A 20,630-nucleotide genomic window follows, 5' to 3' on the forward strand; every position below is an offset into this window, starting at 1 on the left:
ATTATAAATAGCATATGTGTAGCATTCCAAAAATTGTTCCAGCAACCAACAATCAGAAAGTACTAATAGTATTCAGAATGTCTGATTTGCTGAGAACAAGATGCAGATTTTAATTTTTTTCAAATTTCTCAGTGGCAGCTAGTTTGTCTTTCAGTGTTACTGTTTCACCAAATGATCACCTCATACGGAATGTGTAATTCTTCAAAAAAGTAATCAAAGCATGCTGGGCGGATGACAGTTAAAACAGTTTGTCGTTACTGGAAAATGGAAATATAATGTCAAATATATTAGCTGTCTAAGAATATTTGACATTTATGTGGTAAGAGGAAACAGTAGAGTGTGGCTATAGATAGCTATGATAAGTTAGAAGTCTACACTAATGTAAAATAAAATTAATAGTACAGTTTATCCATAGTTACACAAATTCAACATCACAGCATATAAGTTAAAGTGTTACAGTCCTTAGTACCTGTCCATGAGGCCGATGCAGTCCTGAATCCGCGAGCCTAGGCATCTGCAAAAAAACAAACATTTAAATAAAAAATGGTTATTTTTACACAAAAGTTTTACATATTGTATACAGTCATAATACTCACACCACCTCTTAAGCATACAGACTTTTTTATTACAGAACAACGCAGTTATCACTGATTTTCTATTTTGTCATGTAATCATAAACAAGGATAATATTCATTTAAATGACTTATAAAAGATCTGGGAACACAGGTTGACAGCAACCTCTCTTTTAACCACCACATTGCCACTGTGGTCAGAAAGTCCTTCTATGTGTCACATCTAATTACTAAGGGTTTTGCATCCAGGAAGAAAGAGGTCATTGTCTCCCTCTACTCTTCCCTCATTAGGCCAGTTATTGAATACAATACCCCATTTGGCATGTACCTCACTAGACACCTGCAACAACTGGAGAGGCCACAAAAGTACCTCAAAAAGAGGATCCTAGGCCTTAAACACTTGTTCTATATGGACAGACTCAAAAAACCCCAACTATTCTCTGTCTCATATCACCTTCTTAGAGGTGATCTCTGCTTAACTTACAAAGCCATGTCTGACCCAGCTCTGTTGGAAATGCTGCATCTGAAGAAATCCTAATCCCTCCACCTACACGCTCCAGAGATCTCAACCTCATTACCACAATCAACAGAACATGCTGGAGGGACAAGTTCATAACCCAGAGACTGCCCGTGCTATGGAATAGACTTCCCATACATGTCAAGCAGAGCACCTCGCTGACTCACTTCAAAAGAAATCTTGATGAGTGGATGGAAAACAGAAAATTCACCCTGGGGATAACTCCAGTGGCTCCAGTCGACAGAGGCACTGGGAACTAAAGTCGGGTGTCACTATGCCAGGGTAATCCTATGGATAGGCTTGTAAAGGCCCCAGGGCTATTAGCCTAGTACACACCTATGACGTAAAGCATTAAATATGATCATTGTTCATTTAATAATAGAAATATAAATCAATTTTAAAAAGACTCAATGTTTTAATTTCATACAAACTCTTAGTTTCCTGTTGGTAGGATTTTTTCTTTTTGGTGCAAAAATAGTTTCTTTTTCTGATTTTGTTAACCTGACATGAAGGAAGGTTCAGCTATTTAAAATATGGTTTTCTCCTCATTTAATTATTTGAATTTATGACGAGTACTATCCTGAAGAATGCTTTTCTCTGGGAAAAGGAGAAACATCATACAGGTTTCAAAGATATCAGCTCTTCATTTATACTTTCCCTAGCTTTGGCGAGGTTGCTAGTAGTTCATAGGTGAACATGTCATGGAATAAGCATTGATCATGCTTAACATGATGAATTAAAGTTTGTCTGAAACTTAAAATGTGGCAATAAATGTCAGTACAAGTACTGACTGTTTCTAGTAGTAACAACAGTAAAAATATGAACTCAGCAACTCAGATGTAACAAAAAGCTGTTTAATAAAACAAAACTTTCAGGTAAAAACCCTTCCTCAGTGCATACAAGACAGCAACTAGCACACCCTCTTTATATATAAAAACACACAGCCAATAATCAACACTCAATTAACAGAAAATCTTATTTAAAAGAAGAAATGATGCACTTAATGTAGGAATTAAAAAAATCTTAATAAGAATACACATGCATTCTATATATTAATATACATAAGAAAGACATTATAAAATATTATTTAATGTAAACACATTTGTTTAAACCTCAAAACAGGCTTCAATGACACCATTTGATTTAAACCAGGGGAAGAGTCAGCACCCACTCTCAAAATCCATTCTAGTTCTTTAATTTCTAACCTATTGTTCAAGTCACCACCCATATACATTTAAAACCTGGTCTATCACCCTAAATCTAAAACTATGCTCAGGTCCACACTCAATTATATGTTTAGATAAGGAGTTAGTACTTGTATTCCTTTTAATATCCGATCTATGCTCTATAACCTAATCCTTTAATTTTCTTATTGATTTTCCTATATAGAAAGATGACAATGAATGCATGTTGCAAGGTAGACTATACTGGTGGAATTAGAGGTAGCTGAACAATTAAACCTGTATTCCTTCCCAGTTATAGCATGAACAAACATTTGATTCCTGTCTATAACGTCGCAACATGAACAGTTATAACATGGAATTGTTCCATGAAAGTTGTATCTATACATATGCATGTTGTTCTGAATGTCTTTGTAGCATAATTTCTGTTTTAGACTAGGACAGTTACGATAAGAGAAGCTCGGGACCTCACCAATCAATACAATCAACTCTGGGAGAGACCTGAGAATTACCCACTTGCTTCTTTTAATTTTCTTCACTACCATAGTATCTCTACTATTAGTCATAGCATACCAAACCACATTAACCATAGTATGTCCACTTTGAGTATCAGTATATTTCCTACTCCCACGATCGGTTTAGCAGTAGTTGCTCTTAGGTGTATAACTTCTTCTATTTCTTGATTCAAAATTCCTTCACTATAACCTCTCAGTATAAATTCCTGTTTAAGATCATTCATTTGTTGGTAGCATTTATCTACATCTGTATTTAATCTATTTATACAGATAAGCTGTCCCTTACTAATTCCCCTAAAGACATAAGGTGCATGCATACTAGATCGATGTAAAAATGTATTTTTGTGTACTGCTTTCTTAAAAACAGTAGTACTCAAATCAACACCATCATATTCTATAGTAATGTCCAAACAATTAATGCTTTTGATCAGCTAATCATTGTAAACTTCAAAAATTCAGTACTAGAATTTAAATATACCAAAAAACAATCCAATTCCTCCCTGGTTCCATACCAAATGAAGAAAAGATCGTCCATAAAACATTTAAAACATTTTACTAAAAAGCAAAATTCTTTTGGCCCATTAAACACAACCTCATTCTCCCATTTATTAAATACTAGATTCATATAGGTGTTAGCAATGGGAGTACCCATTGTCACACCCGATATCTGGTGATAAGTTTTACCATCAAATATAAAGAAATTGTTGCCAAAGACAAGCTCCAAAGTAATAACACTCAGTGCATACATTAATGATTAACATTGGGTATACACCAAAGTTTATCTGTCCCCCTGTACAGGGACATTCATTTTTAAAGGGTTTCCACCTAATTTGTAGCAATGGCCACCTTAGTGGTAGTGTAGATAAGCAGAAGGATAAAGAGATGAGGGTATAGCCCCCACAGCAGGGATACATGAGGTTTCATCTAATATTCAAGATACAGTTATTGGTATTTCTTCAGATACCAAAGGTCTGCCAACTGTGATTTTATTATTTTTCTTAAATAAATTATTTGGTCTCCCCACAGGTGACCAATGGCTACTCCCAGAAATTACTTAATCTATCAGGCATCTTTCTGACTTTCTCCATCCCAAGTTGTGGGCTGGTAAACTAACCAAGGCACTAGGTACAATGTAATACTGTGGCCTAGGAAAACAGTGTCTAGGGATAGTTATACAATGCAGTATGCTGGCATACAGTGACTCAGACAATGCCTCTAACCTCCTGTACATCCACGATCTCCAAAAGAAACCAACCAGAAGGTGTACCTAAGTGCACCACTTACACCACCACTAAGTGCACCCACTCTTCAGATGCCTAAGCCACTAGTCTAACCTGGATTACATGGGCCAGAGTCAGAGCTTCAACCATCTATTTCATAATGATCTCTCAACTGTGACTTTACTGGACATTACTGGACCTACAGCCTTTCAAGTCTGACTGTTCAGCTCCCAATTTTCCCATTTATCAATGCTAATGGACTTAAATAGCTTTGTTATATACCTGTGCCTTAAGGCTGCCCCTGTCCATATGGGACACAGATGACAAGCTCTGGGTGAATTTGCAATTTCCCATCCATTGGTCTAGATTGTGTTTGAATAGGTTTTAGAAGAAATCTGCTTCACATGAATGGAGAGTCTGTTCCAGAGAAAGGGTAATCTCTGAGACACATACCTGTCCCTCCAACACATTTTGTTCATGTCACAGATGAAGTTTAGATTCTTAGATCTGGTGATTCTAGTACTGTTTGTTTTTTGTATGTGTAGTAGATTCATCAGGGCTGGATCAGAGAATTCATTGTAAGTTAGACATAGATTAGCCCATGGTAGTTTGTAGGAGACAGTGTACATGGAAAGGGCTTAGAGGTGGTTTGCATAGGACATATTATTTACACCCTGTATTCTTTTTGTGAGGAATCCCTGTTGCCACTCCAGCTGATGCAAATGCCTGGGCAGGTACATGCCGAATGGTACACTGTACTCAATTATTGGCCTAGTTAGGGGTGAGTATAGTGGAAATATGATCCCCTTATATCTGGATGCCATGTCCTTACTTAGAAGTTGTGCCACATAGAAGGATTTTCTCACCACCATGGACATATGGTGATCAAACTTTAGGTTATTGTCAATATGAGTTCCCAAGTCTCTTATCACTGTGTCTACTCTTAGGGTAGTGTTATCAGCATTGTAATTTGCAGGGGTGATCATCTTTGCAAAATTTTTTGGATTGAGTTTTAGGCCATGGGACCAGTTATTTGTCTGTGCCAGACCCTCTTAGGGGTATTGAACATCTTTTGGGGATTCAGTGATTGCAGCCAGGTGGTAGTCATCAGCATATCTGGTCAGCCAAAGGCTCTCTACATTTGCCTTGCCTTCAAAGATATTTATTACGAAGAGGAGAGGATCCAGTGCTTAGCCCTGTGGGACACCACTAGTAACAGGCCTCTTGGAGAGGTGGATTCATGTGTCCTATTTGTGAACAGTTATGGGGTCTACTTTAATTAACTGAAAGCTGATTCCAGCTAATGCAAATCCATCGACACATATACATCGAACCGTGAAATAAGCAAACTCACAAAACCGCGAAACTCAAAATACCGATTTGTCATACTCGGCCAACCCCACCACCTGAAACACACTACCCAACCAAACAAAATAAATAAACCACAAACATACACCAACCAAAACCCTACTTCTAACCCTACACTATACCCCACATACACCACTATCTATGCACTCTCCTTAACCCCTCCCTAACCCTAAGGTCCGTAACTACTGCACACTTACCCTATGGAGCTATACCCAAACAAAATAAATAAACCACACACATACACTAACCAACCCCTACCTCAAACCCTACACTAAACATTAAATACATTACCCATATTACATTACCTATCTATGTACTTACCTTAACCCGCACCCTAATCCTAACCCTGATATCCGTAACTATCTCACACTTACCTTACGGATCTGTAGCTCAGACGGGCCAACCAAAACACTTCCACATTTCGATTTTCATGGTAATTTCACAGTTTTGTGAGTTTGATTATTTCGTGGTTCGATGCATATGTGTCGATGGATTTGTATTTGCTGGAATCAGCTTTTGGTTAATTAAAGTAGACCCACAGTTATGTGACATATATACAAATTTGTGAGGTTGTCTATAATTCCTGAATGAGGTATTGTGTTAAATACCTTTGCCAGGTTGAAGAAGGCAGTACGCACCATTTTGCACTCATCCATGTCTCTAGTGGCCTTCTAAAAGTCCATCCAGCATAGTAGGCATAACCTACCCTTGACAAAACTGAACTGTGATGGGTCCAGCATTTGAAGATTTCCTATGTCTTCATTTATCAAGTCTACAATAATTCTTTCCATGGTCTTGCATATAAGACTAGACAAACATTTAGGTCTGTAGTTCCCTGGGTTTGTTGATGGTCACTCTTTGTGTAAAAGGATGAATGCTGCAGTCCTTCATTCCCTAGGGATGAAGCCTGTCTGGAGGCTTTTGTTTAGCAGAGATTCTATTGGACCTGACAGGTTATGTTTCAAGCTATTAAGGAGGCACCCTGGGATATTATCAGGACCCACTGATGCAGTGTTTTTAGCTTTGGAGAGTGCAATGATGACCTGCTCTTTAGTGATAGATGGAAGAGAAAAGGAAGAGAGCATTTCCTAGGGGAACTGGGGGTGAAAGGTTGTGAAATGTGAGCTAAGTGCATGAATCAGCAGATCTGCCATATCCTGGAGTTTGGTATAAAGAGTTCCATTACTATTAGTTCAGCACACAGTTGGGTGTTCCCCTTAAGGCTGAGTACACACCTGAAAAATGCCTTATGGCTATCCTTAGTCTGTGAGGCTATTTTTATCTTGAGGTTAGCTCTGGTGGACTTGATTAGTCCACTGAGATGCTTTTGGAAACTGATAAGGGAGCTTTTTGTCTGTTGGACATAGAAAATCTTGTCCAAAAATAGTAAGGGCTTTCTGTTTTTGTTGGAGTTTGTCCTAAGTTTATTTCAGTTTGGTACTGCTGTTTCTCTACAACTATTTACATGCTTATACAGTGTTTCTGTAAACATTTCTGCATAGGCTACAATGTTCTCTGAGTTTGGGGGGGGGGACTTGGAATTTAGCCCTGCCATTGTTTAATAGGAGGTATTTAGCCTTGGAAAAGTTCTTAAAGTTCTGGGTTTCTTGGGAGTTCTGGCTTTATATTTATTTCAAGGGTGTCTGCTTTGTGATCTGATCTAATCAGACAGGACATTACATTAGGGGGTTTGCAACATTTCCTCATATTTGTGAGCAGCAGTTTCAGGATATTTGCACTCCTAGTAGTTGTACAGACTAGCTGTTCCAGGGTGTTTGCATTGACAAAATCTAGAACTTTTTCAGCCTACATGTTAGTGGTTGTGTATGTATCCCAGTTTATGGGGGGGGGGGGGTAGTTGAAATCACCCAAGAATATTGTGTTGGGATGAATGGTGAGTGATTCCAATACATTCAAGTACAAGGCACGGTTATCCTGGGTCATAGATGGGAAACTATTGCTAGCAAGGATACAGTGTGGGATTTGACCTAGGATTAGTTGGAAGTGGAGTAGCTCAAGCATGTTATATTGTTAGGCCAGTATTGAAGTGTGCTTACTTTTTATGTAGATTGATACACCTCCACCTCTTGTATCTTCTTGTGCGGTAGCTGGTCTAAATGTGCGGAAGGCATTATAGCATTGCACTGCTGGGGTGCCTTCTGCAGCTCTTAAAACATGTCTCAGTAACTGCACAGATGTCAACACTCTCTAGGGTGAAGACCACTTCCCAGGAGTGGAGCTTCTGGCTGAGACTCCTAGCATTGAGCTGTAACACCTTTAGTTCTTGATTATAATTTACCATGTCTGAAGCTTTAGCAGATAGATAATGTTTTGGCCTATATCCGAAAGCCTATTGGGGACAAGTGCAGACCATCCCTGGCTAAGCAACATGGGCTGTCGATCATATTCTCTGAAGCCAACAAATATTGGACCCCTTAGAGTGACACCAGTAACTAAGTCAATTGTTAAAATCAAATGTTTTCTGTTTATATTATGGCATTCTTGGAGAAAGTAGAATGCTGCTCAGTGCTAAGCTCATACCTGCCTGTGATACATAATCTGGAGGCTCTATCATGCCTCACTTCATGTAGTCTAAGGAGATATGTCTCAGGTCATTAACTCCCATATGGACTATGACAGATTGAGTGCATGATCTTGTGGATTCTTACCCCTGAGAGACAACTGACAATGACTGTTTCCTTGCTCAGCCTGGTGAGTAGTACATTAGTGTGTCTCACAATAGAGCCTCTAATGACCACTATATTGTGTTTTTGTGGCAATTTTACTTAAGGGCTTAAAGAGTAAAGCATTGTGAGATGTGGATGTACATGTACTGTAGAGTTTTTATTAGGGTGCTGAGAATAGCGTGTGGGAGCCCTTTGAAGTTTGGGCAAATTGCATTTAACAGCCTTGGCATATGTCAGTTTATGTGTCTGATCCATATTGTGTGTGTATATGTGTGTGCGTGTGTGTGCATGTGTGTGTGTGTGTGTGTGTGTGTGTGTGTGTGTGTGTGTGTGTGTGTGTGTGTGTGTGTGTGTGTGTGTGTGTGTGTGTGTGTGTGTGTGTGTGTGTGTGTGTGTGTGTGTGTGTGTGTGTGTTACTGCCAGTTTGGAGATATCAGTGTCTGTATGTGAGAGCTTTGTCTCCAAAGATATAGTGTAACTAAATCTCATGCATACTGTGTCAGTCAGTTTAAAAATAACGTGGTTGTTAGCAATCATGAGAGAACTGTTACATTGTCTAGGGATTCCCATTTCTATCGGGATTGCTACAGAGGGAGGAAGAAAGTGTACATCCATGCCTACTGATCTTTTTTGTTATCTACTAGGGGCAGTGCAAGAGGGTTTTGTTATTAAATTTGGAGTTGGCAGCTAGGGTGCAGATCAAGGACTGATATAAAACCACACTCGGGGGTAATGCCTCTCACCTGGCAAAGTACCTGCTCTACACTCAGCTAGATACTTGAGAAAATAGCAGAAGTAGTTTTATATGGAAAATTAAAACTGTAGGTGCGTGCTTATATATGGTGCACTGCAAACCACTGATGCACATCTCAGTACAGATTACAGGAGATAAGTTAGAAAGGAATCCAATCAGTAAACTGTAACAATTCAGTACAAATATTTATATACAAAGCTCAGATCCTGCAGCAACTCACAATTCTCCCACTACTGTGAAGGATACTAAAAAACTAAGGTCCCAGACTAAGTTAAAATACAACCAGTTAACATTTCATAGTTTTATAGGTTTATAGTTATATACTAGGATGATAACTACCAGGGCTTTTATAAGCCTAGCTATGCAACTTATCTCAGTTGCATCCCCTGGTAAACATGTGCATCTTAACTGGGGGGGGGGTTATATTAGGAGGCTGCTAAAAAGTTATGTGGGGGTATGTTAGGGAATGTTTCTGTCAGCCTCTGTCTATAAGAGTCAAGGGGGCCAGCCTGGGGATAAATTTATGATTACCCATCCAATGTTAGTTAAGGAATGTTTACCGTCTGCCTCTGTGTATAAGAGACATGGGGGCCAGCCCAGGAATGGCTTTACAAGTTCCCATCCAATGGTTAAGGTTAAATTTGAATAGGGTTAGAGATGGACTCAGCTTTACATGGATCTGGAGTGTATTCCATAGAATGGAGGATCCTCTAAGTCACATATCTGTCTTGCCAGTATGTTCTATTAATGCCACAAGCAAAGTTCAGATCCTTGGATCTAGTGTTTTTGGTGCTACTTGTTTTGTGATTTTGCAAAAACTCCATCAGGGCTTAATCTAAGGATGCTTTATATGACAAACACTGATCACCTCTCAACAACCTGTAGAAGACTGAGTGCAGAGACAGGGACTACAGTGATCTGTATATCAGTCAGTGTATTAATGCCTTGGATTCTCTTGATCAAGGTGTACCTCTGCACCTATTAGCAAAAAATCTGGACAAAGCCAAAAATAATGGGGGAATCCCCAACAAGAGGGACACATTTCAAATATTGCTCTCATAAACATAAAAAGTTGCTAGAATAAAAGGCATTGTATTATCATGCATTTTCTGATGGATATGAAGTCTAAAACTCAAATGCTTGTCATTATTTAGTGAATTAAATACTCACTGATTTGCTGCAAAAATACAGAAAACCACAAATTTTATGAGGATCAGATCAAAAATATCAAGCACAAATCTATACATTCTGTAAAAATCTGGACAGTTGAGAGATTTGGGTGAGTAACCTCTGTGGGTGTTCCAACTGTTTCATATGTTAGTCAAGTACATACTGAAGAGGAATTGTTCTCAGATTATGGGTCTGTGAAGGGATGAGTAGAGTGGTACTATAATTACCTTGGACCTGGATGTCATACCCTGTCAAAGGAGTAAAGACACACAAATTGATAAACTGTGTGCAGATTCTAAATTTTATTCGCACAACAGATTGTAGATACATTTACAAAATCTTATGGAAAACAGTTTGGCTCCACAAAAAGGGGTAATAAGTTTCTCATAGTGACATCCAGGTTACCCCAGATACTGGAATCAAATTGAATTATATTGATAAAGAACAATGCAAACTGGATCCAAACAAAGCACAGAGAGGAGACGGAATTAGTAACAATGACCTGAGAACACTTCAGCAAGAAATTATGGTACCATTATATCTATTATTGACTAGGTTATATAAATATGGGGAGATTGCTCAAGATTGGAGAAACACCCCCAAATTCATGAACAGTCCATGCAAGAATAGTCTATTCTTGAACGGACTGCTCTGTGTAGGAATACAGCAGCAGTGCACCCCACATATTAATGACGGTGCACTGCTGTGTTCCTACACTTACATGATCCGTGTATGAGTGCAGGGGGCATGTATAAGTCCTGCACAGACACTTAAACATGCCCCTTGCACTCAGAAAGTGTCATACTTTCAAACAAGAAAGTAGTATAATATTAGAGCCTGGCTCTAATATTATGCATTACCTCAGCGTCTGCGGACACTGAAATGTAAAACTGAGCATGTCAATGTCTGTGGACACTGAAATAAGAAAGGAAAAGCACACAATCCCTAAGAAGTAGCCCACACAGTACATGGCTGTCTCTGGAATAGCCAGATCCCTGCCCCACATGCCTGCAACCTGCTGATAAATATATGCAATAATTTAATATTTCTTTTTTTTTTTTACAATAAAAAAGAAAGTTTAAGCAGAGCGCAGCGGGTTTGCTTGCAGTGGTACTTTGCTTAGCCCAGCTTAAATTCTGTTTGAGTGTCAAATAGAATTGTGAAGGAGACACCCTTGTTGTTGATGTAGTACAGTGGTTAGAGCTCCGGTTTAGCATGTAAGACTTGCATGGTTTGAATCCCAGCTCTGGCCAATATATTTTATGTATGGCAGTTGTAAAGTAATTTTTATGAATTGGAATATTTGTAAGTCATATGCTTCCCTTTATTTCTTTTCTTTATTTAAAATTAGCATGGGTTTAAGTGGATGTAAGTGAAGCTAAGCAAATGTAAGCATCTCTTAGCTTAACTTAGCTCCACGCAAACCTGTGCAAACCCACTTACAACTGCTTAAAAGTGCCTTACTAAATCTGTATCCAGCAGCCCTTCTTCTGGCCAGCAACAAAATAATCAGCTATGCTCAGTCTTGAGACCAGGATGCTATACACCATAGTCACAGCAATTTACCACTAGGCCATCTTATGTGTAAGATGTTAGGATGTTTTTTACAACATATCTTGCGTACAGTCAGTTTGCAGTTGGAAAGACATGTGCAATCAGGAATGATTATCTACAAATATATACATGAAAAAATATATTTACATGCATAGAGAGATAGATATGTGTGGAGATAACAATATACAGATATATTACCAAGGAATACTGATGTGTATATATATATATATATATATATATATATATATATATATATATATATATATATATATATATATATATATATATATATATATATATATATATATATGTCTCTAAATGCCCGTACAAACATATGCTGCTGATAGACCACCCATAACTGGGGCAGCATGCACAGTTGGATACGAAAGGCCCCATGACACTCACATCTGCCCACCTCAGGTCCAAATAATAAGTGAAGAGTACACTGCTACAAAATCTTGATAGGCCATACACAATGGCCAGACATATACAGTGACCTTGTAGCAGCACAACTACGAGTGAAGATAAAATACAAACAGACAGTAATTCACACAAGTTAATTTTACTCTGATGTCTTTGCCAAAGATTTCAAGGAATAACACATTACAAGAAATACTTGCCTTAATTAGAAGAAGTAATTAACACATAAGTGCATTTAAATACACAGCCTCCAATTACACTCCTCACTCAATCCCGTAGGGGATAAAGTATCACATTTAAAAACATACATTGATTCTGTACATAATTGTTCTTTTATGACTGTTGACCAAACTGAGAAACAGTCTTTTTCCAAAGCAGTACCTTGTAACCCACTTCACTTAATTACATGTGTATACACAGCCTATAATTACAGTACACATTCAACCCCCTAGGGGATAAAGTATCACATTTAAGAATTTAAACCGAGTCTGTACATAACAATTCTTCTTTCAGGACTACTACCCCAATGGTGGGAATTATTAAAATGTACATCTATAGAGCTGTCTTCTTCCCCATCAGTAATATCTGTCACATGTTTTAACATCCTAGTTTTAAAACACTTGTTACTCTCCCCCACATAAAATATGTTACAAGGGCATCTAAGAGCATTATCCATACACCAACCTCTTGAATGTACTGAGTCTCACATGTTGTCCACCCTTTCCCCTCAGCAGGAATGACAGAACATAATAATGGTAGACCCTACCTATCAACCTCCTACTGTATGGCATCTGTACCAAGCTTGATATAATTTGGGACTGAGGCCCAAAAACATGGCCATTCTAGAAATATTGCTGTTATACACTGAGAAAATTGTTGGTGTTACATGGTTTGTTGCAACACAACTTTTCTGAGGGATATAAAGTCTGAAACACAAATGGATGTTGGCATGTACTGACTGCAATCACCAGAAAATGCTACTGATTTGCCAAGGACAACACCTATCTGGTGAACAGACCAAACATAACAGGCAAACCTCTGGCCATTCTGTGGATAGCCCTACTGTTGATAGCTATGCAGACACAGAATATTGTCAGACTGAAACCCATGCAGAAGTAGCATGTTCAGACAAACCCTGCTAAACAAGCAGTATTCAAAGCATATAACAGCAATACTCACATTCTGCCCCTAGGTCTTGAATCTTCTCCATCATTTAGTTGGCTTGTCTCCACAGGTCTTGTTCTAAGAGGTATTAGCTCACATACCTCCAGGATCTCTTCCTCACAGGTAAGGGAAAGGACCAAAGTCCACATGGAATACTCAATTATAGGAGTGTGTTGCCATGACATTGGCTATTGGAATAACTACACAGCTGCTTTGCATGCAATCGGAAACTGGGAAACACCAATTGGTGCTCAGGCCATCACCTGGTCATGAGCATTACCTACAAAAGACAAGCTGCCATCTATTCAAACCACCTCTATCATAGACAGTCCTTCAGTGCAAAGCTGAAGTAGTGTGAGAAAAAATAATAAGAAAGGATATATCTGTGACATATCCAGAAAAAAAAGGTATGTGAAACAAGTAAGCATGTAATTGAATGAAGTAGGTGGTCTGTAATAATGGAAAATAAGGGTTTGAAAGCATATGCATCAACAAGACTTGCTGTACTGATGTACTGCTGAACAGCACTGATGGTCATAGCATGTGGCTCTGTCTGTAGTGACTTGGCCAGCTACCGGGATGTTGTTCATATCCATATGTTACCTGTGCATATAACTGTGATATCATTTTGTCTTGTAAATATGACAACTATGCAGAGCATGTGCAGAGTAAAGTACTGTTGCATATGTGTGTGTTGAACTGCATGTTATATACTGAGTTCATACCATTCAACTGTCCAGTGTTGACCATATGTGTGCCTCATATTTGTAGTCATTTACAAATAGAGTTCTGTCATGTCAGTCAAATCCTTGCCAAATCTGTGAAGACTGACATTACAACATCCCCCTTAATTATCCGCTGGGTTTTCCCATTCAGGATTGCCACAATGGATTGTCTGTTAACATTTCTGCCTGCCCTCTGAATCTTGCTCTCTCACACCAACCACCTGCATGTCCTCTCTCACCACATCCAGAAACCTTATCTGAGGCCTTCCTCTCTTCCTCTTACCTGGCAGCTACATCCTTACCATCCTTTTCACAGTCTGCTCAGCACCCCTCTTCAACACATGTCCAAACTGAAGTAATGCTGCCTGTCCAACACTGTCTCATATCCATCCAACATGGCCACAGCCTGTCATATACACATTGCTAAACCTGTACACCTGTGTCACACCCAGTGCAAAACATAACATCTGTAACTCTGACATGTGCAGCTCTGATCCCTGCCTTTTTGTCAATGCCACTGTCTCCAACCCATATAAGATAGGTGGTCTCACTACCCTCTTGTAGACCTTACATATCACATTTACTGGCACTCTTCTGTCACATATCACTCTTGACACTCTTCTCCACACTGCCTGTACTCTCTTCTTCACCTGTCCTCCATAGTCCTCATTACTCTGAAATGTTGATCCCATTCATTTGAACACATTCCCCTTTGCCAACTGTACTCCATGCATCCTCAACATTCTGTTATCCTCCCTCTCATTCACACACAGATATTCTGTCCTAGTGCTGCTGACCTTCATTCCTCTCCTCACTAGAGTACATGTCCAGCTCTCCAGAGTCTCCAAAAGTTGTTTCCTACTGTCAGTACAGATCACAATGTCATCTGCAAACAACATAGTCAACGGTGACTCCCATATGATCTTGTCTGTTAACCTGTCCATCACCATTGCAAATCAGAAAGGCTCACAGCTGATCCCTGATGTCATCCCACCTCCACCTTAAACATATCTGTTTATCCCAATGCAGACTTCAATGCTGTCACACCACCCTTGTACATATCCTGTACCACTCTTACATGTAGCTCTTCCACTCATGACTTCATCATACAATACCACAACTCCTGTCTAGGCACCCTGTCATATGCTTTCTGTACATCCAGAGAGACACAGAGCAACTCCTGGCCTTCTCTGTATTCCAACAGTAACAGCCTGAGAGCAAACATCACATTGGTAGTGCCCTTTCCACGCATGACACCATACTGCTGACCAGTACTCCTCACCTCCCTGCGTAACCTAGCTTTCACTACTCTTACCCATAACTTCATGCTGTGACTGGTCAATGTTATCCCTCTGTAGTTATCACAGCTCTGCACATCATTCTTAGCACCGTACCCAAGCACGTTCTCTCCATTTCTCATGCAACCTCACACTTCCTAAGATATCAGTAAACAGTCTGGCTAACACACCTATGCCATTTCCCCTAAACAACCCCATGCTTCCACATGTGTGTAATTTGGACCAACAGGCTTGCCAGTATTCATTCTCTTCATAGCTACCCTTACATCCTTCTTGTTAAGTCATTGCAGTTCCTGATTCACCATACCCACATCATCCAGCCTTCTCTGTCTCATTCTCTTCATTCATCAGCCTCTCAAAGTACACTGTCCATGTGCTAAACACACTCTCTTTGCTTGTGAGTACATATACCTCATCATCCTTTATCACCCTTATCTACTGCACATCTTTCCTAGCTCAGTGCATCTGTCCAGCCAATCGGTGCAATTCCTTTCATCCCTCCTTAGTGTCCAACCTGTCACTGAACTCTTCATATGCCCATCCTCAGCCTTTGCCACCTCTCTCTTTGCCATGCACATCATCTCCTCATATTCCTGCCTACTTTCCGCATCCCTATGACAATCCCACTTCCCAACATCTGTCTCTGTATACTGTCTAGTACTTCCTCAATCCACCAACAGGTGTCCTTCTACTGCTTCCTCCATCCACATGTCACCCCAAGCCCCCATCTAGCTATCTCCCTTATCAGCTCTGCTGTACTTAACCAGATATTTGTTAGATTGTCACTCCTACCCAGTGCCTGTCTCAACTCTTCCCTGACCTCCACCTCACAAGCACACTTTTACAATTCACACCATTTGATACTTGGTGCAGCCCTCACACTCCTCATCTCGATCACCATTATCTCACATACCAACATTCCCTGCTGCCTAAATACACTTTCCCCTGTCACCACTTTACAGTCTCCAATCTCCTTCAAACTGGCCCTCCTACATTGGATATATTTCACCTGTGTGCATCTTACTCCACTCTTGTATGTCACGCTATGCTCCTCCCTCATGTTATAGTGCATATTCACCACAGCCATGTCCATCCTTTTTGCAAAATCCACTACCATCTCACCGTCTCTACTTCTTTTAACACCATACATACCCATCAATTCCCCATCACCTCTGTTCACTTCATCAACATGCACATTGACATCTGCTGCAATGACCAGTCTGTCACCCTTGGGTACAGTCATCACCATGTCATCCAACTGACATCACATTTCTCTTTGTCATCCTTCACACAACCAACTTGCATAGCAGATGCACTAACAACAGTCATCATTACACCATCAGCTTACAGCTTCAGAAACATCACTCTATCAGAAACTTATGTCATCCTCCTAAAACACTCTTGGGATACTGTTCCGTCAGCAGAAGCCCTACCCCCTTCCACCTCCAGTCCACACCTTGATAGCACAATTGTGACCTGCACACACACAATATGTCAACTATCCCCTGGCCATCATATCAGCTAGCCTGGTCCCTATACCACTCATACTGCTAGCATTAACAAATCTTACCCACAATACCACCCTCCTAGCCTTTCCCCTCTTTTCCTGCCATATGACTGTTGGTCAATCCTCCAGGGGATGCCTGTCAGTGAAAAGGCTACTGTGCTATTGAATAACTCATGTATGTTACAGCAATATTAAGGCACTGTCACTGATTTTGTCCCATTGCACCCATCTATGCATGGCATCCTACAGATGTCCTGCTATAACAGGTTGAGGTATGACTGTGCAGCAGGAGTGTGAATTTAGTGTGCCAAACTGACACAGAACAGATATGTATGTAAGGTATTAGCTATGTACATGTCAGTATGAGTAGGTGTATGTGTCCACCTCATGAAAACAGACATGGGATGCAAAATGTCAGTTGAAACAGCTGTACATGTTGTACACATGTGTAATATTAGTTAATGTGCACCCAAAGGAGTGACATTTCTACAGCTACTGATTGTTGCATTGCCCTGACACAGCCATGGTTAGTACAGTAAGTATTATTATAATTACTAAATTGGAGAGGTGTCCACTGTGTTACGACTTTGTGGCCATGCCCACTACAAACAGCAGATTGAACACATACGTGGCTGTATGGACTCAGCAATCAATACATTGCTTGTCATACCTGCCTTCACCAATGTACATTAATCCCCTATGCTGGACAGCAGCATTACACAAACCACAGACCTGGTCCCTATAGTGGCTGTACAGGGCAAAGTAGGGGCAGGAACCAACCTGGCATCAAGTCAGCCATTGTCTGAACAAGCATATAAGGTCACAGGTGGATTACTGTAAGGCCAACTATGATTACAAATTGGAGACCTCCACCAGGGGCAATCACAAGGCCATCTTCCCATATGTCTGCAATCTCAGAGGCAACATACCAACCCAACCTGTAATGGTGGCCAATCAGATCACATAAACACACACAACATAGCTGAAGGCAACCTGATGCAGATAGAGTTAGGGCAAACACCCCCCCAGCTCAGCATCACTATAGGTCGATATGTACTGCACCCGCACCCCTCCCCTCATCACCAGTGAGCAAGTACATATTGCCTACTGAAAGGCAACAAATGTAAGTATCTGTAGGATGTCATATCATCCCTGTCTGCATCCTACATGAACTCAGACATGTGCTCCCACCTGCATTACACACTGTAGTCACACCAAGCCACAGCACCATCCACATATCATCGGTATGGAAGATGGCTAATGTCATCCATTTACACAGACCTGAATGAGGAATGATGGATTATGCAAACAACTTGCTCTCACTGCGGGCAATATGATTCATCAGGACCAGGAGTGCAATGCAAGCTGATACTGTGCTGATAGATTTCAAGTGTATGGTGTGGTTGTGAGTGTTGGCTACTGGTATGGCTGTGAGTGTTGGGTACTGGTATTCAAGGCACATTTGCAGGTACTAGACATACTGTTGCCAAATGTATGGGGTCCTGAGATGTGTTTCCCTGTTAGTGTCTACCAGTTGCAATGTCACATCACCATCAGGAGACCTTTTCACCAGCGGAATTCAACCCAATAATGTAAGCCATAATATAGAACCACACAGTACTATTGGGACAAAGCCAGCAACATCTGCGGGAGAGGACCACTCTGTGGGATGACCCTGTCCACAGGGTAAATTAGGTGAACTTGCACACATGTACATATGAGCAGGTGCAGCATCATGCCACCAACCTCATACACCATGCCTGGCAAAGGGCTGCTGCTGTGGCCAGGGACCCCACAACCACAAGTGGGAGACCAGCCATGCAGCCCCCACTGACACCAATGAGGAGCTCCTTGCCAAGCTTGGGCCACCCATCACAGTACAAAACCACGGTACAGAGCCCCACTCACTGGAGGTGGGTGGCACCCACAATGGACAAGGAGCGTGCAGAGTGGTGATTAGTAGACCACTGTATGAGTCATACTTGTATCTGTGCAGTATCTACATGCATGTGCCAGGTATGATTGCAGTTGTGGATGGGGATTTCTAATGCACAGAAGTGCAAATCTATGGTGAAGGACAGCAAATTGTGTAGTACTGGGTGTTGTACTGCAAATGTGCAGACATGCTGCATCCATCCTTTTCCAAGGGCACATGTGAGTCTGCTGACAATACCTCTCTCGCACGACTACATAGGTCACTCTGGTCTGCATATGGGACAGCAGCCTAAAGATGGTGGGTTTGGAATTGTTCAGTTGTGCTTTGGCAATACCCCAGGCATGTGGAGTGCATGCAAGTTACCATGCACACAGCTATGACTAATAGCCATATTGCTTTATGTGCATGTTTACTTGTGGTGGGGTTAATTGTATTGCATCACAGTGGTCACCAATTAACAGATGTGCCACACAGCTTACACAATTTCACCATGTCCAAAGGTACTTCTAAAGTGTATGATAACAACAGCACTAGTAAAGTAGGGTGGGGGAAGTGTAATGGGTGGTACACAAATCAAAATGGTATAAGCCACACAGTATCCAATTCACACACACACACACACACACACACACACGCACACACACACACACACACACACACACACACACACACACACACACACACACACACACACACACACACACACACACACACACACACACACACACACACACTTGCCAGTATTGGGATCAAAACTCCTGCCTATCTAGTTATTTCTACTATAGTGTTGCACAACTATCAGACATGGTGCAGAGCTTATACTATTTCACCTAGTCCAAAGTGTCCTTCTAAGGTGAATGACATGAACAGAACTTCTAAATTGGAGTGAGTGGAAGGGTAAAGGGTGGTACACAAGTCAAAAATGGTGTAACAGACACAGTACATGATTCACACACACACACACACACACACACACACACACACACACACACACACACACACACACACACACACACACACACACACACACACAGTTGCTAGTATTGGGATGAGAACTCCTGCATATCTATTTATGTCTACTATAGTGTCAGATACATTACAGAGCTTATACAATTTCACCTAGTCCAAAGGTACTTCTAAGGTGAATTGGAGTGAGGGGAAATGTAAAGGGTGGTACACAAGTCAAAATGGTTTAACCCACACAGTACATCATTCTCTCTCTCACACACACACACACACACACACACACACACACACACACACACACACACACACACACACACACACACACACACACACACACACACACACACACACACACACACACACACACACACACACACACACACACACACACACTTGCCAGTATTTAGATTAAAACCCCTGCATATCCAGTTATTTGTACTGTAGTGTTATGCAGTTACTGCACATGCTACAGAGTTTACTGGACTTACAACTGGCCAAAGGTGCTGATAATTTCTCCCATACATCTTGCTAGTTCTTTCCATCTTGCACTTCAATTCACATTATAGCTTTGCATCTCAACAGGTTATTGTATCAATAAGTGTATCACACCTGGGAGCCATCAGCAGTACTCATTCATCATGGAATTAGCCCCCGTACTTACTACTTATGACCACCCCTCCTGGCATGATTGAAGTGAGGTTTTCTGTGCTTTCACCCATTAACCTGGTGCACTTGTCAGTTCTAAGACACTGTTTAAACTGCCTCATGTACACAGACAACCCTCTCCTCTAAACTCCAAACACTCAGACCAGTGAGAGTTACCCCTATATCACCAAATGTGGAACTATACACTCTCCAGCAAGGACTGGACTAGCTGGTCAAGAGGATGAGATCAACACCTGCACCACACCATGTGGACCACATAGTTTGCTACAACACCTACTGTGACAACCCTGACATACACTAAAAACCCACACAACCACCTTCACAGAGGTACTCAGTGGACATTTACACAAACAGCACAGACCAGTAAGGCAGACACCCATTCAGACACCACAACATAGCACATACCAAAG

The 20,630-nt window shown here is 40.8% G+C and overlaps 1 protein-coding gene across 2 annotated transcripts in view; it reads right to left on the reverse strand.

Annotated features, from left to right (window-relative positions):
- ERBB4 (erb-b2 receptor tyrosine kinase 4) overlaps nucleotides 1-20,630 on the reverse strand; it is a 4,056,904-nt gene that overhangs the window by 971,945 nt on the left and 3,064,329 nt on the right. For both annotated transcript variants that reach the window (XM_044075709.1, XM_044075708.1), the window contains exon 16: nucleotides 470-514. In XM_044075709.1, the coding sequence (XP_043931644.1) occupies nucleotides 470-514 (45 nt within the window). The remainder of the gene's footprint in view (nucleotides 1-469; nucleotides 515-20,630) is intronic.

Source organism: Protopterus annectens, chromosome 6.part1, assembly GCF_019279795.1.
Source record: "Protopterus annectens isolate FY-2018-M chromosome 6.part1, PAN1.0, whole genome shotgun sequence".
Taxonomy (NCBI): domain Eukaryota; kingdom Metazoa; phylum Chordata; order Ceratodontiformes; family Protopteridae; genus Protopterus; species Protopterus annectens.